Source organism: Barbus barbus, assembly GCF_936440315.1.
Source record: "Barbus barbus genome assembly, chromosome: 44".
In the NCBI taxonomy this organism is placed as follows: domain Eukaryota; kingdom Metazoa; phylum Chordata; class Actinopteri; order Cypriniformes; family Cyprinidae; genus Barbus; species Barbus barbus.
The window spans coordinates 13,109,093-13,133,223 of NC_136722.1; the positions used below are offsets into that span (position 1 = coordinate 13,109,093).

General features: G+C 38.5%; 1 protein-coding gene across 1 annotated transcript in view; it reads right to left on the bottom strand.

Moving 5' to 3' along the window:
- LOC306862955 (contactin-associated protein-like 2) overlaps positions 1–24,131 on the bottom strand; it is a gene marked incomplete at its 5' end in the record, with an annotated part of 449,762 nt that overhangs the window by 89,459 nt on the left and 336,172 nt on the right. The window contains one exon of the mRNA XM_079406069.1: positions 21,378–21,505. Coding sequence (XP_079262195.1) covers positions 21,378–21,505 — 128 coding nt within the window. The remainder of the gene's footprint in view (positions 1–21,377; positions 21,506–24,131) is intronic.

The following is a 24,131-nucleotide window of genomic DNA, read 5'->3' on the forward strand; positions in this document are numbered from 1 at the left end:
AACAGCTTAAAAAAAAATGAGAATAAAATAACTTCAATAGCTTCAAGTGGTGGAGCACAGTGCAGTGTTATCAGGCCTCCTACAAACAGACTGATAGCAATTCTGAAGCAGCTGCATCCTTTATAGTAAAGCACAGGTCTTTGTGTGCATGCAAAAGCAATATCACAACAGTGTTGAGTGTTATTTACCACATCGAGTGTTATTTATGCTGTGCTAAAGTGTTTTGCAAAAGAGTACATCAGGCGAAGGCCCAAAATATCTTACACTCCAAAAAGCAGCATTTTTACAGTGAAGCGTAGTGATAACAGCATCTTGTTTTTCTCTTCAGCAGGAACAGGGATTGTTTGTAAGGACAGTGGGGAAGATGGATGATACAACATACAGTAAACAACCTGCAGCCTTCAGCCAGGAAGGTGGAAGCTGGAAAATTGTTTACCCTGCAACATGACCGTGACCCATGAACAGCTGAAGGACCGCAGGAGGGTGAATGGCCGTGACAGAGCTAGAAATATAGTTTTCACCACTTTGATTCAAGTTTTCTAAAAAATATTTTTCATTTAGTTGACAGTTCATATCCAAAGCACCTTTATGGTTATGGCGCTTATAAATTGCACTTTAAAATGATTTTCCTAAAATTCGCAAAGTACGTTTTTGCAAGAAAATACTATTTAAGTCTTTTTATTTTAAACTTTCACATTTAATTCAATGTGTAACTTGCCAGAGGTTCAGTGGTTTGTATCTCAGCTTTAGCACCTTTAGCTTAAATGAATAGTTCACCCAAAAATTTAATTTGCTGAAAAATTGCTCACCTTCAGGCCAACAAAGATGTAGACGAGTTGCTCTGTTGGGAAATTTATAATTTTTGTTGTCCTCTCACATCAAAATTCAACATCATATATGTTTAGAACTTTTTTCTCTTGTATTTGAGCATATTTCTCTCCTGATTCTGACAAGACAACTTTTTCACTACAGAAGGCAATGTTATGGATAGAGGAAACCATGGTTTGAAGTTATAATTAATGATGAATGTTTATTACCAACACACTGATTTTCGATTCACAAGACATTCAATGATGGAATGGAGTTGTGTGAATTACTTGTGGATTATTGTGATGTTTTTATCAGCTGTTTGGACTCTCATTCTAACGGCACCCATTCACTGTAGAGGATCCATTGGTGAGCAAGTTAATTTCTCCAAACCAGTTTGGATGATGAAACAAACCCATCTACATCTTGGATGGCTTGTGGGTGAGTAAATTTTTCCTTTTTGGGTGAGTTACTCTTTTAAGCAGCTTATTGGTTGAAAGAAAGAAAGAAAAAAAACATTAGGAAGTGTCTCCTCCCACTTATTTGTTTTCCAAAGAATTTTCAGAATTCTTCTGGGTTTTCACTCAAAGAAGCGAAGGTATGAAGCAAGTGGCCTCTGAAGACATCAGTGCTGTTCGATTGGGGTGATAAAAGCAAACATGTGACAGACAGCTCATTTATAAGCAGCACAGATGCTGTTTACCTTATACAGACCCCAGGAGTGTGACAGCTCTGAAATGTGTTAACAGCCGTTAAATGAGGGAAATAAGGGGGTCCAAATATGTTCAGCCCAACTAAAGTCACAGGAAAATCAGATAGGCTGATCCTCTGTTCAAGAAGGGTTCAGAAAAATCAGCGAGAACCAAACAATAGATTAATTAATATTTTCATGAATCAATTTGACCTGCAACATGTTTTTGAGTAGTCGGAAATGCTGTTTTTCTTGATATTGTGTAACTTTTCTCATTTAGGGTCATAAACATGCCTGAAAAGTTTCGGCACTTTGAGGGTTTGTGGGATGTATGAAATTTCTATATAAAAACAAAAATATATTTAAAATACTGTTTATAATATTCATATTTTGTGAAAAACAAATATTACAAAAATAGTCATTAAACAGTGTTTATAATCATAAGTTCAAGTGTTTACGTTTTTGTAATGTATGAGAAATACTAATGTTATAGTTTTACTGTTTTTAAAATAGGTTTTTTGTAATGTTGAAAAGCATTATTGTTAAAGTCTTACGGTTTTACGATAGTTTTTAAAAATAGTGTGATTTCTAGTGCTGTCAAACGATTAATCGCGATTAATCGCATTTAAAATACAAGTGTTTGTTAACATAATATAGTGTGTACTGTGTATATTTATTATGTATATATAAAAACAAACACATGCATGTATACATTTAAGAAAAATATGTAATGTTTATATATTAAATATATTTATATATAATATAAAATATAATAATATAAATATATAAATGTATATACATGTAAATATTTTCGAAATGTATACTGTATGTGTGTGTATTTAATAAATAAACACAGTACACATACATATATTATGTAAACAAAAACTTTTATTTTGGATGCAATTAATCACAATTATTCATTTGACAGCACTAGATTTTATAATTACTTTTTTTTTATTTTGAAAAGCATTAATGTTAAAGGTTAACTGTTTCAAGTTTTTTTTAATGGTGCGATTTTTGTCAATTGTACTGAATCCAATAACAATCATATCCAGATTTTCAAATCATCTGCATTAATTTATTTCTTCTGTGGAACATAAAAGATATTTCGATTTTATTTTTAATTTTTTTATTAATTAATTAATTAGTTAATTAATTTACTTGTCATCAGTACAACGCAAGTTAATGCACTGGAACACCATCAACATTCACTGCACGGATAATTAAAAAAAAGAAAAAAAATCTTCTTTTACATTCTGCAGAAGAAAGAAATAATCTTTTTAAATGAGATTTTGTATCTGATACTTTCAATGTTGTCTGAATGTCTATCTATGTGTTAAAGTTATTGCACCACATGATCATCAGTGGCATTCATGCATCTGCAACACAATTACATTTCCATCTTATTGAACAAGACATTTGAACTGTAGCTGTGATGAGCGTTCACTTGACTCAGTGTTTCCATTTTCGCTTCTGCATCTGAGCATGGGCACTCATGACAGTAAAGCCAAATGCTCAGCAAGGGATAAAGCAAAACACACACCAGTGTTTGATTCAACCCGCTTTCATAATTGCAGCCGTGTTGATGCCACAGTGGTGAGTGGGCACACATTAGACCACTCCTGTGCCGGCTGGATGATCACAAGCTCTCTCAGGCCTCTATTAAACAGTAGGCTCCATTGAGACCAAACACAAAGGCTAGTCTTCGTCACACACACTTTATATTTGACATTTACTGAGCACTTGCTCTTTCTTTAAAGCCAACCTCCTCACTTTCTGTCTCCCTGTCTTAACAGGCAAATGGAGTAGACAGCCCTACTACAGTATACCAGCCGCATGAGTCAAACATGCAATCAACAGCAGAGCAGTTTTTTCCAGACTTTTTCACATTTTTACAATGGCACATATGGAAGGCAATCTCACAGTAGTAAGAAGCATAACCCACATTTTTCCAGGTTTTCGAATACAATTTGAACCCTGTTATTAGGAAGTGTTACATAATTAAGTTAAATGGTGCAAATGAATGTCTGATGTGGTACTGATGTGACTGATATCAAATCAAATCAAGTCTTAAACACAATAAAAAAATTTACATAATATTTAAAAAAAAATGTTAATATCTTGATACATTGACAATAAAAAGAAATGTTTCTTGAGCACCAAATCAGCATATTAGAATGATTTCTGAAGTGACAGATTATTATTATTATTACTACTACTGTTGGGTAATTTCTATAGTTGATTATCATATAAATGAACAATTGTTATGATTATTATTACTGTTTGGAATTTCTATAGTTGAATATCATTTAAATGAACAATGATTATTATTATTATTATTATTATTAAGGAGTTTTTATAGTTGATCAATGTAAATTAACTATTAACATTAACATTAATACGGCAAAGCACATAAGAATGACACATAATAAAATATTGTATTTGCATATATTGTAAACAGTATTTTGTTTTTAAATCACATTATTTAAGAAATGCGAGTGTTGGTATTTTCTTCTGAAAATAAATTTTCACTCTACTGTACAATATTTTACTGTGTTATTATATTATCAATTTAGTTTGTTTATTAGCATTAAATTGCCATTCATTTATATGGAAGCCGTTTCCGCCAATGAATAAAAAATAAAACAAGGTAATTGCGAGGTAATTTTTATCTCACAATTCGGACTTTTTTTCTCGCAATTCTGACTTTATAACTCACAATTCTGACTTTATAACTCGCAATTCTGAGATATAAACTCGCAATTCTGACTTTATAACTCGCAATTCTGAGATATAAACTCGCAATTCTGAGATATAAACTCGCAATTCTGACTTTATAACTCGCAATTCTGACTTTATAACTCGCAATTCTGAGATATAAACTCGCAATTCTGAGATATAAACTCGCAATTCTGACTTTATAACTCACAATTCTGACTTTATAACTCGCAATTCTGACTTTTTTTCTCACAATTGCGAGTTTATATCTCACAACTCTGACTTTCTCGCACCATAGCAAACCACTCTCCGGCTTTGCAGTACTTTGTTCAGTTTGCTATAGATGAACTATATATTGAACTAGATGAATGTTGCGTCCGAATATGATTTTTGAACAAACATTTCAATTATTATTTCAAAATAATAATTTCCATAGGTTCAATTAAAAAAAAAAATCAGTGATATTGTCCAGGTTTTCAATAACAATATAACGTTTAATTTTTTTAAATGTAATTTCATATAATTTACATAGGACAAATAAACACAACAGGACTTGACCACTGTGCTTTACAGAGTATATAAAACTAAGATACAAGATTAAAAAATAAAGAAAGCAATAAGACATAATGAGAATAAAACATAATTAAGAGTTGCTAAATGCTCAGGCCAGAAGATAAGATTTTAACTTCTATTTAAACTCATGTACAGAGGACAGGATTCTCAGATAAAAGAGAAGACTATTCCAGAGCCTAAACCCAACAACAGTAAAAAAAAAAAAAAAAAAAAAAAAGGTTTCCACAGAAATATTAAGAAGCACAACTGTTTTCAACATTGATAATAATATGAATGTTTCTTGAGCAGCAAATCAGCATATTAGAATGATTTCTGAAGGATCATGTGACACTGAAGAATGGTGCAATGATGCTGAAAATTCTGCTTTGCATCACATTTTATAAATATTCAAATATGACACAGAAATTCAAGCAATATTTGATATTTTATTTTGCTATTTTACTTTTGCAATTTTAATAAAACAGCTTTAGTGAGCATAAGAGACTTCAAAAAGATTACACACACACACACACAGTTTTATGGCCAGAGAGAAATATTTATGACAGGTAAAAATTATATGGCTAAAAGTTTATTTTGGACTCTGCAAACTACTGTCTTCTCGTTATAATTTATCAGCCAGGGGAAGAGGGGAAAGAAAAAATGTCTTTAACAGCTATCAAAAACTACGGGAGGCTATTTAGTGTCTGGTGTATAATGCCACCAACAAGACAGGCAGCAGCACAAGGCTCTGGTCTGTCAGCTGGTACTGATGCACTGTAAACGCAGCAAAATCTGAAGTCTTTCCCATCAAAGCAAGCTCTCCACAGTGAGCCCAAATAACAGCTTCACCCTGAGGACTGACCCAGCAGTGAAGTGAGCGAAGGGAAGAATGTGTTTTGCAGGTGTGAATGATGCCATGTGTTTCTGTTAAGAGGTTTTCAACAGCATCCAATGATGCCTTTTTTTACAGGATCCTGGGATGTGTGAGGTCATTTTGGTCTAGAAAAATTCTACTCTAACATTGTATTTGGTCCGGACCAAAGCAAGTGAACTAGTGAACTTTCCTTATGTGAATACACCCTAAAAAGTGTTTACTCATGGCACAGTGAGGAATTGAGCAGAACAGTGTCAGATTTTTCCACTCGTCTCATTGACTATGATAGTTAACCTTTGTCTGGGTCTAGGGCAGGCGGACATAAACCAGTTGTAATCTAAATTACCCCATAAGCTCATTAATGTGAATAAAAATTGTTAGCACACAACCGCAGAAAACTCCATGAACTTTGCGGTTTGACTGGCAAACTTTGTCAGTGCTAGAGAAACAAGCCCAAAGAACAGAAGTATTTTCTTTTATTTTCTATTTTCTAAAGAGGAGATGAACCCCTGCTGATTACACTTTATGAATGAGATTAACTTTTTCTCATAAATTGCGAAGCTGTCATTTGTTATCACAAAAGATGATGTCAAATGTCAGGTGCACTTCTGAGTTGTTAGCAAGCACCTACTGAAACTTTTGTGTCAACAGCCCTGAAGAGATGCTTTAAAATTGTATGGCACAGATGAGTTCTTTTCATCTAGCAGGGAACATTCACAGTCTACAAACCAGGTCTATAATGGAAATCATTTGTCTTTATAAATGCAAAATAAATAGGATGAATGAAAAAAAATGGAAGGATTTAGGAAAGTAAATATCAAATTAATTTAAAAAACAGGACTCGCTGATCTGAGTCATAATTAGTCTAATGGTAACAAAATAAATAGAGGAAATGGGACTGGTTGTCAGAAGCAATGCATCTCAGTATTTTTTTATTTATTTTATAAATATCATAAAAATACTGAAGGAGAGACAGTACTTCTTAAGCTTTGGGTCACATTTTTTTTGTCTTTCATATCTAATACAGTTTATTAGTGGAATTACAGTTGGCCAGAAAATAGATAGATATTTTTCCATGTTACTATTTCCATGTTAGCTCTTTCAGGAATTATTTTGTATTTCATAATAATTTTTCTCTTTAAATTTAATTGAAAAGCCTATAAAATGCCAATAACATATTTTAAAAAGTTTCATATGCTGTCAGTCTCAAGGCTGCATTTATTTGGTCAAAAATTCTGATTTCCATCACAGGAATAACATTTTAAAATATGTTAAAACAGAAAACAGTTATTTTAAATTGTATGAATATTTCACAATAATATATATATATATATATATATATATATATATATATATATATTTGTGAAAACCATGATACATTCTGGATTATTTGATGAATAGCAAGTTCCAAAGAGCAGCATTTATTTGATATAGCAACAATGTAAAAATCTTTACTGTAACTTTTTTTTTAATGCATCTTTGCTGAAAGAAAGAAACAAGTGTTAATGATAAATATAATAATAAATCCCCTGTGATGTTTGTACTGGTTACTGTATACAGGCTACCAGGGCACCATACAGACTTTATTAAAGAATTTGCTGGTTTTCTATCTGAGGTAGTGCTGGCTGCAGATAATGTCCTAATTGCTGTTGATTTTAATATTCATGTTGATAATGAAAGAGATTCGTTGGGATCAGCATTTATTTTAGTTGATCAATGTAAATTAACTATTAACATTAACATTAATACGGCAAAGCACATAAGAATGACACATAATAAAATATTGTATTTGCATATATTGTAAACAGTATTTTGTTTTTAAATCCCATTATTTAAGAAATGCGAGTGTTGGTATTTTCTTCTGAAAATACATTTTCACTCTACTGTACAATATTTTACTGTGTTATTATATTATAAATTTAGTTTGTTTATTAGCATTAAATTGCCATTTATTTATTACCTTCGTTTTAAATAATAAATAATTCATGTAATAATAATAAAAAAAAAATCTAATAAAAACCTATTTAGTGGATCAGCAGAGGCTCATGCGACCACCCAACTTCCATTTCTACTTTTACTCGCTCCAAGGATGCTAAATCAGGCAAGTTCCACCACTGACTCGGGAGACGACCAATCACAGTTTACAGTTTTTGGATTTCTGGACACGTTCCTGCAAGCAAAGATAGAAAAACTCAATATATCAACTCGCGCACAAAACCATGGCACCTGTGCTGCTGAACTCCACACATTAGAATCAGTTGGGATCAGCATTTATAGACATTCTAAACTCCATTGGTGTTAAACAACACGTTTCAGGACCTACTCATTGTCGAAATCATACTCTAGATTTAATACTGTCATATGGAATTGATGGCAGTGGCATTGAAATAATGCAGCAGAGCGATGATATCTCAGATCATTATCTAGTTTCGGGTATATTCCATATAGCTAAAGCTGTAAAGCCAACTCCTTGTTACAAATATGGTAGAACCATCACTTCGACCACCTCTACTTTATAAATAATCTTCCTGACTTATCTCAATTCCTCAGCATATCCAATAGCTCAGAACAACTTGATGATGTAACAAACTATTGACTCTCACTTTTCTAACACTTTAGATACGGTTGCTCCTTTACACTCAAGGAAGATTAGGGAAAAGAGTCCAACACCATAGTATAATGAGCACACTCAGGTCCTAAAGAGAGCAGCCCGGAAAATGGAGCGCAGCTGGAGAAAAACAAAATTAGAGGTATTTTGTATTGCTTGGCGGGAAAGTACCCTATCCTACAGAAAAGCATTAAAAACTGCTAGATCTTTACGTCTCTTTTAGAAGAAAACAAACACAACCCCAAGTATTTATTTAATAAAGTGGCCATATTAACAAAAATATATAACATCAGCAGGTGCAGACATTACCCAGCAGCACAGTAGTAATGACTTTATGAACTACTTTACTGCCAAGATCGAAACTATTAGAGATAAAATTATAACCATGCAGCTGTCAGCCACAGTATCGCTTCAGATGCACTATAGATCCCCTGAGGAACAATTCCACTCATTCTCTTCTATTGGAAATGAAGAATTGTATAAACTTGTTAAATCATCTAAACCAACAACCTGTATTTTATACCCTGTTCCATCTAAGCTCCTCTGGTGCTTCCAGAAGTAATAGATCCTCGTCTGAATATTATTAACTCATCATTGTCATTAGGATATGTCCAAAAAACCTTCAAACTGGCTGTTATTAAGCCTCTCATTAAAAAAATCACAACTTGACCCCAAATAATTAATTAATTACAGACCGATCTCGAATGGTAGTATCAATCACAACTATGTTCCTTCTTAGAGAAAAATTATATATGTGAAAATTTCCATTCAGGTTTTAGACCATATCATAGTACTGAGACTGCTCTCATTAGAGTTACAAACGACCTGCTTTTATCATCTGATCGTGGTTGTATCTCTCTATACTGTGTTACTGGATCTTAGTGCCGCGTTTGACACTATCGACCACAACATTCTTTTTAAATAGACTAGAAAATTATGTTGGCATTAGAGGAAGTGCACTGGCATGGTTCAAATCGTACTTATCTAACCACCATCAATTTGTGGCAGTAAATGAAGAGGTATCATACCAATCACAAGTGCAGTATGGAGTACCTCAAGGCCCTTACTTTTCACGCTTTACATGTTACCCTTGGGAGATATCATTAGGAAACATGGTGTTAGCTTTCACTGTTATGCTGATGATACCCAGCTCTATATTGGATTCAAGGATTCAAGGAACTTTTATTGTCATACCAACTCACATTTCCATGTTATGGTACGAAATTAGATCTCAGGTCCCGGTTTAAAAGCAAGAAGAAATTGTCCAAAGGAGATAAACCATAGTATTTCGCCTATAATAAATATTACATTTAAAGTGGATAACGTGTTTGTAATGCAGATCAGTGTGTGTATGTATGTATGTGTGTATGTGTATGTGCGCATGCATGCATGCGCATGTTCAAAAGGAGTTGCCCTGTAAGTTCTTCGTCATCAGTTAGGAACCTAGGCATACTTTTTGATAGCAATCTTTCCTTCGAAAACATGTTTCTAGCATTTGTAAAACTGCATTTTTCCATCTTAAAAATATATCTAAATTACGACCCATGCTCTCAATGTCAAATGCAGAATCATTCATTCATGCATTCATGACCTCGAGGCTAGATTATTGTAATGCTTTATTGGGTGGTTGCTCTGCACATTTAATAAACAATCTCCAGCTGGTTCAAAATGCAGCAGCTAGAGTTCTTACTAGAACCAGGAAGTATGACCACATTAGCCCGATTCTGTCAACACTGCACTGGCTCCCTATTAAACATCGTATACATTTTAAGATCTTGTTAATTACCTATAAGGCCCTGAATGGTTTGGCACCTCAGTATTTGAGTGAGCTTTTATCACATTATAGTCCTTCATGTCCGCTGCGATCTCAAAACTCTGGCCATTTGATAATACTTAGAATATCAAAATCAACTGCGGGCGGGAGATCCTTTTCCTATTTAGCGCCCAAACTCTGGAACAATCTACCTAACACTGTTCAGGAAGCAGACACACTCTGTCAGTTTAAATCTAGATTAAAGACCCATCTCTTTAACCTGCCTTACACATAATACACTATCGCATTTCTATAATTCAAATCCGTTAAAGGATTGTTAGGTTGCATTAAGTAGGTCAACCGTAACCGGAAACACTTCCCAAAACACCCAATGTACTTGTACTATTAGTCTGTTTCTTTCTTATTCCGAGGTCACCGTAGCCACCCAGATCCAAACTGTAACAAGAACAGATGGTCACTGCAGCCACCCGGATCCAGTCCGTATCCAGATCAGATGGTGGATCAGCAACTAGAGATGACCTCTACAGCCAGGACACCTAGATGAGCCCCAGAGACTGATCCCCAGTGAAGACCCTGTCTCCAAGACGGCCATCGGGACAAGACCACAGGAACCAGATGAGTCCTTTGCACAATCTGATTCTGCTTTAGCCTAGATTTAAACTGCTGATTTTGTCTGGCCAGAGGAGAATGGCACTATTTCGACAAACTATTTCCCCGTCTAAATACTGTAAAACTGATATAAAGTCACCCAGCTTTATATCAAGCCGATGTAAAGCTGCTTTGACACAAGCATTGTTAAAAGTGCTATACAAATAATATTGACTTGACTTGAAAAGTATTATTTCTTAAAATAAAATAAAAAACAAATAAATAAAATAAAACACTTTTTTTTGTGGACATTAGTGGTGGAAATATGAAAGAGAACCTAAAAAAGACCCTGCCTTTTGAAAATAAATTTATCTGAGAAATATTCACTGGAGTAAAATGTGACAACTAACCCCTATCTCTCTTGCCTACTGTACAAAACCTGCAAACAACAGTCTTCATTGTGATATTAAGTAAAGGTAATTCAGGCTGATGCACAATAAAGACATGCTCACCTGTTACGTGCAGATTTAATTTGCGTATACTTCCTGATAATGACACAAACAGCAGGTTTCCTTTCAGCTGGAGACAAAAGGGCCTTTTATTATACATGTAATTCACTTTCAGTGTCTAATAGACCTGAGACTCAGGGTGATATTAATAGATTTCATAAGCATTGTAAAAGTGACATCACCTCAGAAAAGACTGAACGCAGAGGTGAAATACTACTTCCTGACTTCAACTGATCTAATGCAATCGGTGCGGATACTTTCTGGCAATTTGGGCATATGACACACATCACATCCAGAATTAGTCCTTCATTAGTCTCCAGGTGCAAACCAATCACAAACGCATGAGAAACGGCACAGAGAGCATCACCACAGCCCAGTGATTCAGTAACTAAGCAACACTGAACATCCTCATCACTGATGATAATTTACTGGCCGATCTAGTTGGAATCAATGCTATTTTTGATGAATGGTATACCTGCAGCTCTCCTGTTTGCATCATCTCTGGTTAAATACTAAGCTAGCAAAGTGAAAGTTTGTGATTTCAGCTTATTTCATGGTATTTTGGGCACAGGGAGCTGGGAATCGAGGGGACATAACAGTTCAAATAATGTTTTTCCTGGTAAGTATTTCCATCCCATAATTAAGCCATTTTTTATAACTGCACCCAGACAATATGTCAAAAAATGTCAGGGATCTTAACCGTATGCTTGCAGAATATAACAGGGCATTTTTTAAATATATATTGAGTCAAACTGAAGTTATTCAGAGCATCAATTCATAATTTTGATCATTTTTAAATTGAATGACTTAATAATTAAAACCACTCATAGACTATGGCCCCAGTTGCACGGTGTTAAACTCTAATTTTAAACTGTGACCATGCAAATATCATCCAATCTGGCCACAGTTGGAGCGTGACCAAAGTATAGGACTCCAGTCTGACCCCAAATTTAGGTTTTAACTGCAGCTAATACAACATTTTTGCAATGAAGATGGAACTTCCTATCAGCGATGTTGCTCACTTAGCCATGAAATGTCTTGTTGTTATTCATGAGTCGCATAATTCTATTCTGAACATAAGTGTTATCAATCAAACAGGAAAACTACTCAGATATAAAATGTCTAATGCATCGTAATGAGACGTATGCAATATTTTTCACATATCACGGAATTGCCGTCACATTGCGCGTGGCACACTAATTTATAATTTCTAGCAACTGCTTCGTTAGGCGGGGGTATCATATTCCTTTATTACTGACAGGTTATCTATCTCAATTCATTTGCAAAGCAGCCAGTGGTCTGAAGTCACAGTACATCATAGCCAGGCAAGATGCATCATTGAATCATCATTTTGTTTGTTATCTTTATTCCTTCTCTCGGATATTAATGAGTATTAATTATGCAACCTGCCTGAAGATGATGGCTTATGTCCTACACCGTGGCACAGCAATGGATATTAATTGATTTGAGTCAATGAGAAACCCATCTTCCTTTTTTATTTAAGTTTTGAGGGCACAAACTAAACTACTCACTGAATCCAAGGCTTCTCTTGAGAAAACAGCATCTAAGCAAGTACACAAACGACTGGACACATTTCTAATCAAATATATATATATATATATATATATATATATATATATATATATCAAAATAATATATATATATATATATATATATTTGTAATAATAATACATTTTATTTGTAAAGCACTTTTCATAGTTTAAAAACAATCCCAAAGTGCTACAATATATATATTAATATAAATATATATACAGTATATCAAAAAGTCTATATTTTTAAATGTGATTGTTGGTACATTTTGTTGGTACATACTTTCAAAACAAAATTTTAAATAAAATGCAATATGAAAATATTTTAAGAATATTTTTTTTTCAGTAAAACACAAGATTTGGCATTCAAAAAGCCTTTTTCCAAAAGGTTAATCTGGAAAAAGGGGGGGGGGGGGGGTCATCTTATATTCGGGTCAATACAATATTAACCATAGCAAATTTGGAGTCGCTAACGCTCTAGTGCCACCTATAGGCCAAATATACACTCATATTTCTGCTAATAACTTTTGAAGCGTAAGTCTGGAAGCAAAATTTATTTTGCAAAGACAATGCTGGCAAAAACTTATCAAGATATTTCTGATAGACCAAACCGATCTTATAAAGTGTGTTAATGAATTTGATGAAATTTGCATAATGTCAGCCATTATGAGCATGGACCATTCCGAATTTTGTAGTAAAATGCTGTATATTAGAAACATAGGATAATGTTATTGACTCTTATAAATCTTACAGACCCGCTTGCGGGAAATGTGGATGTGGTTTGTTTTCTTACAGGACATATACAGAAGTCTATTAGGAGCAAGCAAAGATTTTTAGTATAAGAGTATCTGAAATTATCTCAAGTTTGATTTCTGAACCTAACAGAACCGGACTGCTATAAAGCAGCAGTGGTTTCTCATATTATTTTCACATTAAGGCTCCTAACCACATTGGCATTCAGTCTGTGCATTCAATTACCTAATTTTGAGACTTTGCAGTAAATAAATAATGAGTGCAAAAATAAACAAGTGTTTAGGCGATTGCTGGATCCATGCTAGAAGGCATTTGCAGACTTGAGCAGAAACCCTACAGTGGCGAGACAACCATTATGCTGTGCAGCATAAACGCAAGCCCAGAGGGGCCTCATGGGTGAGGTACAGACTGTCCGGAGGCCTATAACTTCCTTGTGCACATGCAGGTGGCTAAGAGCAACATTTATATGCGACATTAGCATAGTGAGGCTGGCTTTCTGCATTAATGCACTACTGCTCTGCTCCCTTCCTACCGAAGCCCTGAATATATGAAGAAATTAATAAATAATAGTAGACTCAGCCCTGATTCATGGGACCCCCTGACGAGCAATGATTATGTTTCCAGACCAGGAGGTGCAGTATTTTCTAAGTGGCTCCATGCAGTTTGCGGGTGCTGATTGGCACAGATAACTCTGCAATTGTAATAAAAGACATAAGGAAGACTGTTATTTAGCAGAGAATTTAATCTGGCGCAACCACCAGTGTTGCCAAATAATTCTCAGGTAAAATCGCTAAAGGCAGGTAATTGTTGATAAGTTGTTAAAGGACGTTGCGACATCATTGGATGTTAATGTTACTATGTAACCATGACACAGTGCCTAGAATACACACTGGAATTACTTTAACTTTCTCTGAAACAAGATGGCGCCACGCATGGCAGCCATTGTGCTTGGCTCTCCAGTTGTTTTAGTGTTTTTGTTAGTTTTTCCTGTTTTTTGTTTGTCTAACACGATCAGTTTCACCAAGGAAGACCTGCTGAACATTCGGCAGAACACACCACAAAATCTCCAACCGGTTTTCGATTATTCGGATGTTTTGCTGAACATAGTATTCGGCGGATCTGCAGCGCTCTTTAGACGCTTTAGGACACGCAGACGGGGGAGCGGGCCGGCGCGCTTGTGAAGCTCAGACAGCGTGGATTTCGAATGCCGTTGCCTAGCATCCATCTGGCAAATCTCCGCTCTCTACTCAGAGCAGATCGCAGCACGGAATCAACTGGGAAATCGCGCGGCGGCGGAACATGCTTCTACATCAATGAGAGGTGGTGTACAGATGTAACGGTTTTAAAGAAGATGTGCTGTTTAGATCTAGAAACGCTCTTTATTAACTGCAAGCCGTTCTATTCGCCGCGGAAGTTCTGCTCGTTCATTCTTGTGAGTGTCTATATTCCACCGCAAGCGTGGAATTTCTTTACAGAAACTCACTGATATGATCACAGAGAGTGAGCAACAACACCCTGACTCTGTTTTAATCATTCTCGGGGACTTTAATAAAGCAAATCTCTCCCGCGAACTGCCAAAATACAGACAGCATGTTACATGTCCCACCAGAGACAGTAATATATTGGATCACTGTCACACATCGATAAAGGACGCATATCATTCTGTCCCATGAGCAGCTTTAGGACTCTCTGATCACTGTTTGGTTCATCTTATTCCAACCTACAGGCAGAACCTTAAATCTGTTAAACCTGTATTAAGGACTGTAAAGAGATGGACTAATTAGACAAAGCGGGTTTTACAAGCCTGTCTCGACCTTACTGATTGGAGTGTTTTTGAAACTGCTGATGATCTGGACGAGCTCACAGAGACTGTAACATCATATATCAGTTTCTGTGAGGATATGTGCATTCATACCAGGACTCATCTAACTTATAACAACAACAAACCGTGGTTCACTGCAAAACTCAGACAGCTCCGTCAGGCCAAAGAAGATGCTTACAGGAATGGTGACAGAGTCTTGTATAAACAGGTCAAAAACACACTGGAAAAGGAGATCAGAGTGGCAAAGAGGAATTATTCCGATAAGTTAAGGATCCAATTCTCTTCCAGTGACACGGCTTCAGTGTGGAAAGGTCTGAAAGACATCACCAATTACAAGACACCATCCCCCAGCACTGTGGAGAATCAACAACTGGCAGATGATCTTAATGAGTTCTATTGTAGGTTTGAAAAAACACCATTCACAACTCCTGCAACCCCCCTCTCCCCCACACCTGAACTGCAGATAAGTGAAGATGACTTGCGCCAGGTCTTCAAAAAGAACAAGAGAAGGAAGGCACCAGGCCCAGACGGTGTGACACCAGCCTGTCTGAAATCCTGTGCTGACCCCCATCTTCACACAGATCTTCAACAGATCACTGGAGCTGTGTGAAGTCCCCTCATGCTTCAAACGCTCCACCATCATCCCCGTCCCAAAGAAACCCAAGATAACAGGACTTAACGACTACAGACCTGTGGCTCTAACATCTGTGGTCATGAAGTAATTTGAAAAACTGGTTTTGGCTTATCTGAAGGATATCACTGGACCCTTAGTGGACCCCCTGCAGTTTGCCTACAGAGCAAACAGGTCTGTGGATGATGCAGTCAACATGGGACTGCATTACACACTGCAACACCTGGACAGACCAGGGACTTATGTGAGGATCCTGTTTGTGGACTTCAGCTCGGCCTTTAACACTATCATTCCAGACCTCCTCCTGCCCAAACTAACTCAGCTTTCCGTGCCCACCTCCGTCTGTCAGTGGATCAACAGCGTCCTGACAGACATGCAGCAGCTAGTGAGGCTGGGAAAATACACATCCAGCACCCGCACCATCAGCACTGGAGCTCCTCAGGGCTGTGTTCTCTCCCCACTGCTCTTCTCCCTCTACACGAATGACTGCACCTCTAAAGACCCCTCTGTCAAGCTCCTGAAATTTGCAGACGACACCAAACTGATTGGCCTCATTCAGGACGGTGACGAGTCTGCTTACAGACAGGAGGTTAAGGAGCTGGCTGTCTGGTGCAGTCTTAACAACCTGGAGCTCAACACGCTCAAAAACTGTGGAGATGATTGTGGACTTCAGGAGAAACCCCCCTGCACTCCCCCCACTCACCATTATGAACAGCACTGTGACTGCAGTGGAGTCATTCAGGTTCCTGGGCACCACTATTTCTCAGGAACTGAAGTGGGCAATTCACACTGACTCTATTGTGAAAAAGGCCCAGCAGAAGTTGTACTTCCTTCGCCAGTTGAGGAAGTTCAACCTGCTACAGGAGCTGCTGAAACGGTTCTACTCTGCCATCATTGAATCCATCCTCTGCACTTCAATAACTGTCTGGTTCAGCTCAGCTACCAAATCTGACCTCAGAAGACTACAGACGGTAGTCCGGACTGCTGAGCGAATCATTGGTACAACCCTTCCCACTCTCCAAGAACTGCACTTATCAAGAGTGAGCAAAAGGGCTGGTAAAATCCCTCTGGACCCCTCACATCCAGCACACTCCCTCTTTGAACTGTTGCCGTCTGGTCGACGCTATAGAGCTCTGTGCACCAGAATGACCAGACACAGAAACAGTTTCTTACCTCAGGCAAGGTACAGACATACAGACGACGGGTTTGGGACCCGCTGGTCTATATGCCACAGTACAATCTAATCTTTGTTTGGCTAAACATCCAATTCAAATGTCCACTTAATCTCTAACATTTGGTCATTTCTTTATAACAGAAATGCTGCAACAATCGTAAATTAATGAATAATAAAAAGTTGCCATTTTTCCAAATTCTTCATTACATTCAGCCGTTCCACTGAAACGATCTGTTCAGCTTTCCCCTATAGGCGGCGCAAATTTAACGAGGGTTCATGATTAGATCTTTCGTTGACCACCGTGTCAGCATTAGCCCATTGGAGTGGCTGCTGGGAAATTCTGAGGTAAGAAACACCTTTTAATCGACTTGTCAGCTTCACATAACTACCCGTTTCAAGAATAAACACCTTGATTCCCCTAGACGAATTGTCTCCCTATAGTAGGACATTGATCATGCAATCCATATGATAAAAATCATCGGTCTAGCACCTGGCTGGCAAAAGTCGACATCACCTCAGCCTCTAAACCATGCCTATACATCCAGATTCATGGCACTAATTTGGGGTATGCACAGGCAATTCTATTTCGTTGTACGCTTAACCTTTGGACGCAAACAGCACCAAGATTTTCGGACGCATTATCAGGATTTTGGATTTCGCAATTGGATTTGTCTTGCAATCACGCAAGCAATCCTCATAGCATCTACCCTATTAGACGACTATTATTCTGAGTATTGAACTCCTTGTCAGATGCTGCAAGAGCACTCCGGTGGAGCAAATATGTTTCCCTGTCGACTACAGACGAGGCTCACCCATCTGAAGCTGCGGGTAGTGAACTCACGTCGGATGCGTGAGAGATTCCCGGTCGAGCAAACCTTGCATTTCCATCTGACTATTGGCAAAATTTACACGTTCGATGCCGCAAGTGCGGAACCCCTGTCAGATGCTGCACGAACCGGTTGAGTGAATATGTTTCCTTTCAACTAACGGTGAGGCTTACCTGTCTGATGCCGTGAGTATCGAACTCCCGTCAGACGCCGTCAAGTCCTAAGCCTTCCAGCCCAGTAATTTTACCTTTTTGTCCTACGGTCTTCCCATCCCTTACCTTTTCCATCCTACGTTCGGCGAGGTTTTCCCGTCCGATACCATGAGTATTGATCTCCCGTCAGACACCATATTCATTCTAGATTTTTCAGGGTTTCTGAGATGCTCAGAGCTCACCATCAGACCAAGTTAAGAAAGGTAATTTCATTTACATTTTCAAACTGTTTTCTCCTATCCAACCTTACCAGGCCGTTCTTGAGTATCTCCACCTTAGAATTTCTCAGGCCAAATTCACCCTCGAACCTCTATTCATAGACGATATAAAAATAAATAAAAAAAGCATCCAAAAACATCTCAGATCTGTCCTGCTATCGGCATGTCAGGCATCCCAAGCTTTCCAAAGCTACATCAGAATGAACCAGTTCCACATTAAATCAGCCCACCAGACTCTCATTGACAAAAAAAAAAAAAAAAAAAAAATGCTGCGAGCCTTCCAGCCATTTTTAACTTACCTTTTCAAGTCCCACACTTGGCGAGGCTCACCCTTCTGACACTGTGAATCTTCGCATCTTGTCGAACACCGGCCAGTTCCTCCCAGCCAGACAACTTTCCTTTTCCACCCTGTGGCCGGAGAGTCTTACCCATCCAGGCTGCGAGCTTCCATCTCCAGTCAGATGACGGCAAGTGCCTCCCGGCCACCCAACTTTACCTTTCTGTCTTTACCTGTCCGTCACAGTGAGCCAAATCTCCTGACGGATGCCGGTGAGAGTTATCCCGGCCAGACAACCTTACCTTTTCAAGTCCCACGCTCGGCGAGGCTTACCCATCTGCCACAGTGAGTATTGTGCTCCCGTCGGGCGTCGGCGAAAGCCTCCCAGCCAGACAGACTTACCTTTTCCGTCTGCTCACGCCACAATATCAAACCCCCGTCGAACGTCACATACCCGGTCGGTCAAGCAATTAGCTTTCAGTCCACCACTGGCGAGGCTTAACCATCCGACTCGTGGATATTGATCTCCCATTGGATATCCCAAGCTGGAGATGCTTACCCGTCCGACACAGTGGGTATTGTGCTCCTGTCGGGCGTCGGCAAGAGCCTCACGGCCAGATAACTTACTGCTTCATCCTACGGTCGGCAAGACTGACCCGTTCGACTCAGTGGAGTATTGGCCTCCTGTAGAGCGTTGGCGTCGGTCTTGGCCACCCACCTAATTTTCCGTCCGACGGGCGACGAGGCCTAGCTTTCAGTTGCTACAGTTGGCCGAACACCGTCCAACTGTCTCTTCTAGCCTCACACCGTTTCCCGCCGCCTGGTGAGGCTTACCCGTTCGATGCTCTGTGAGTCTCAATCTCCCATCGGATGCTGCCAGACCTCCCAGTTCCGGGTTTTCTCTTCTCCCTACTCGCCGGCGAGGCTATCCGTCTGACATCGTAGACTTGATCTTGTGTCAGACGTCGACGCTGGTCTCCCGGTGGGCTCCTATACTTGCCGCCAGCAAGTGAGGCTCATCCATTCGAGGTCGTGCGTCTCGATCTCCCGTCGGACATCCCAAACTCTTTTTATCTGCCAAGCCGATAGGACCCACTCGTTTGACGAAGTAGTATTGCGCTCTAGTCGGAGGCTTCATGGGGCCTCTCGGCCAGACACCGCCCTTTGTCCTCTGATTAGCAGGGGCTGACGGCCAGTAGAGCCCGTACGCCGACTCCGTGAACTATCCCACTACAGGCAACTCGGGTCCTCCTGGTCAGGGCCTTAACCACACTGCTCCTCCATCAGCGGGCAGGGCTCACCTGTCCCAACGTGATGAGCACACCGTTGAGCTTCGGTTCAAGCCCTCCCCGACCGGTCGCCCTAAACCACGCAGTTCACACCAGTGACCGGTGGGGCCTACCCATGCATGCCAAAACGCTCCCTCAGAGCTCATAGGCTCCCCAGCCCTGCAATACAGGCTACTCCTCGGAACTAGCTCCTGCCAGATCTCTAGTGCGTATTTTTGGGGGATCTCAGTCTGGCGGCTGTCCTACACTCATTGCTTTTTGGGCCATTATTCCCGAGTTCGGAGCCCTTCCCCAGGACAGCACACCAACTACATATTACCATACTCGCCAAATACGAATTGTGTTACTCGTGCTAAATATATGTAAGTGTGAACTCGTTAAATGATGTTTTATTAACAAAGTTCGGGAGAAGCATGTCAGATAATTAGCCTAATTAAACACAAGTGGCATGCAATCAAGTTAATCAACACACGGATATAAATACAGCTGACATACCTCCACTCATTCGACGGTCTATCAGCATCCCTCCACCACCCTTTTAGTTACTCGTGCTAAATATATGCAAGTGTGAACTCGTGAAATGTCCAGTAGTTGGAACAACATGATGAAAACATGCCCTGAATTGCAAGAGAATTGAATAATAGGACAAACAGCTTCCAGTCACAGGTGTGTGGGAGCAATAGGAAAGAAAGGAGGAAAAAACAGCAGTTGATGTTCTTGTCTAACAGGTGAGTGTAATCAAAAACACCTGATCTAAGTAATAAGCCAGATGCAATTAACAGGAATAATGAGGCATAAAAATGCATCATTTCACATGGTGATGATGGTGGGGGATGGCTCTGTATTTTACCCTTGGGTTCTCCGTTTTGCTCTGGTGAAACTTGGGCATTTATAATTACATCTGACTCACAAAAAAAGTCTACCTCACAATTGCTCAGAGTGAAATAAAACTGATAACTTTTATGAAGATATGGCAAGCTGGCTGTTGACACCAATTTTTAAAAATGAGTGGCAGGGGGCCTCTATGGGATGTAATGATGATTGAAAAGCTTTGATTGGCGATCATAGCTTCGGGACAGTTATGCTGGAGACATCTGTGCCCGTATGTCCTCTATCAAAATGCTGCAGACAGTGGGCTGACCTTGAAAAATGCTAAACGATAAAGTAGATGCCATTAGAACCAATCCCAGATTATTAGAACATATTTCAAGAGCGGAAGGTTTTTAGTTGCAAGGCCACCATGTGAAGACATCAAAAATTCATAGCCTTGTACACAGTAACTACCAGACGAAGAAAGCTGATTTCACATATTGCAAAGGACAAAAAAACAACAATGCTTGCTCAGAATAATGTGCAAACAACACTTAACTGTTTACATAATTTAATAAAGCATTAAAACCACATAATTAGCTGTCTATGTACAGTTATTCATTTATTAATCTACATGCTGTATTCTTGTGAGCCAAAGCTAGATATTATTTAAGGAGAAAGAAATAGACTCACGGTCTCCATAGCAACGGAGAGGTCCCACGGTCAGCTTGGCCTCCGAGCCGGGTCGATTTGTGTCCCCGACAGCCACTTGGCTGACCGGTAAGTGGTCTTTATAAACCAGAAGCCCGGAATCATCTCTCCTACCAAACAATATAATTCAGAACACATTGTGAGGATTTTTTTTTTTTTTCTGTATCATAGTACTAAACCTTTAGAATCTTAACTCTCCTTGTTGACAAGAGCTAATGAAGTTATTAAAGCTTTAATATGCAAAATGTTTGTTTTCTCTCAAAAGCAGTCCTTTGACACTGATGACTAGCTGTTTAATTACAGCAATACAATTTGTTTAATCAGTGGAAACACTCACTCCACATATTTTGATAAATTAATAAACATTAGTGATCGCACACATACATAAACCTCACAGGTACTTGCACTATGTGTGCATTTTTTAATGCCATCATTTATCACGGTGCCAATGCAACTGCAAAAGCCATTTAAAAAACAATTATGTATCGCAAACCTGTAGAGGAAAAAAACACCATCAACGATGTGGTTGGGAAACATGCTGCTTTGAAATCCAATGTCCTAATTTGTATCCATTATGCATGGTGGTTCAGTTTGCTTGGGGTTTATGACAAGTGGCGAGTGCATCGCAATAACCCGCTGTCCATCTGTGCATGGGCCATTAACACATATTACTGTGTGTTCAGCTAAACCAGCAACAGAAGCAGCAAAATTCTCTCGTTCCAAAAGTCTAGCTGTATAAATATTCACAAAATGTATCCAAAACAAGAAGACAATGAGGGAATCCATCAGGAAAATACAAATGCTAAAATGATAATAAGATACTCACCGACTGAGGCTATGTTTACCTTAAGAATATAGTATTAAAAGATAATTTCCAAGCTCTTAGCATAATGAAACTTGTGCAAACAAACACAATGTACATTATACAAACGCAAGAGTTACCCAGGGGCACATAAAATCTGTTTGGTTATTACTTTCCACCAATCCATACAACACACTCCCTGTGGAGCGCCAATGCTTGCAAATATCTAATAGTCTATAGCTGTTCCAAAACAAAGTGAGCTGCTTTCTAAGGGGACATTCATACAGAATGTGTTTTTGCAGAGCTGTGGAACCACTGTGTCATGTTAGAGATGCTGCAAATAAAAGTGCATTAGTCAAACACAATCGTCTAGAGCATGTTTACAAAGAAAAACAACGGAAAGGGAGCGCAGTGAAATAGAAAATAAGGCTGCAATCTAACACTCACAGAACTTTTTAAGTGATCAATCTGACATGCTTTACATAGGCAACAACTCCACATACCACAAAAATAGTGCTTGCAAGAGAGAACAAAACTTAATTGATTTCAGTACAGTCTGACATTAGCATGTTGCTAAGCTAATGGTGCAATACTCTGATATGTATAAAAATGTACAGGACAAGCAAACATTGGGTAGAACAATCCATTTTTAACTACACGAAATTATTTTTATCAATACTTTTCAGTATGAATGATTCAGGACTACAGTATATGTGAGCGCTAATGGATTAGCTTGTTAGCATGGCCTGACGGCTGACTGACGGCTGAAGGTCTGGAATCTATGGTAGCTTTCATTGGCCAAGGCCCGCCCATGATGACGTTTGACCAACATGTCAAACAACCAATCAAAGCTCGTTTCGTTCAGCGTCACGTTTTGGGGCGTGGAAATGTCGCCACAATAACAGACTGGTGTGTGAAACTCTTGGATGTATTTTAAAGATTCTGTGATGTGAACTTAAAATATTTCACATACTTTTGAAAATCCAGCGTTTATTTGATCCTGATAAGCGGCAAATAAGCGGCTTTCTTCTATCGTGAGGGGGTTTGGTGCTACGGCATCTTTGTTTCCAAGTGGAATGTTAAAGAACGCGACACACACATCTCACGGAAATCCTGTATAATTCAACCAATCCGACGACGACTTCGACACTCCTGAAGTGTTTCCAGATATGTGTGCCATATGCATCAGACGTTTAGCCAATGTTCCGTGGGCGTGACGTCTGAGGCGGAGACTAGTGTGAGATTCATTTTTATTTTATATTGTGTAAATTGTTATATAAGGGGGGTAATCTGGTTGATTTATGTATGTGACGTAAGGGACAGGTTGGCGTGATGACATGCACAGTGAATTAGCACGATGACATGCGCAGTGGTTCTCATGTGAGACGGGTCATTCGCGGGGGGAGTGTGTCGAGGGGTAAAGACGTGATGTGAGCTGTCTGCTAAATACATACCTGAGCTCTGAAAATAAAAGGCAGTCAAGTTCCCGTTTATGTGTATGCCTGCATTATTTCGATGGACCCATTCTAAAGAGACTGGAATTTCCTCATATGGTCTACAGCCCCTCTTACACTAGCATGGCCTAAATAATTCCTGCACTAATGTAGAATTAATGTAGAATTATTTTCCTATTTTTCATGTGTACTAAAGTATATTATATATATTTTAGTTAATTTTGTTATTTTGCTTCTTATTCCATAATTTTCTCATAACTCTTTTTACTTTCTTACATTATAATAGCCTGGTTTCCATTACAGATTTGCACAAATATTTTCTAAATGTTGATAAAAAATATTATGAAAGGATGTCGTTTCCATTAAACCGCTTTTGCAGAGGCTTCTCTTTTCAAAAAAATACTTCTGTTAACTACACAAAGGTAACGATAAAGATATAGTTCTAAAACTCGTTCTCAATATTGTAGAATAGCAGTGTCC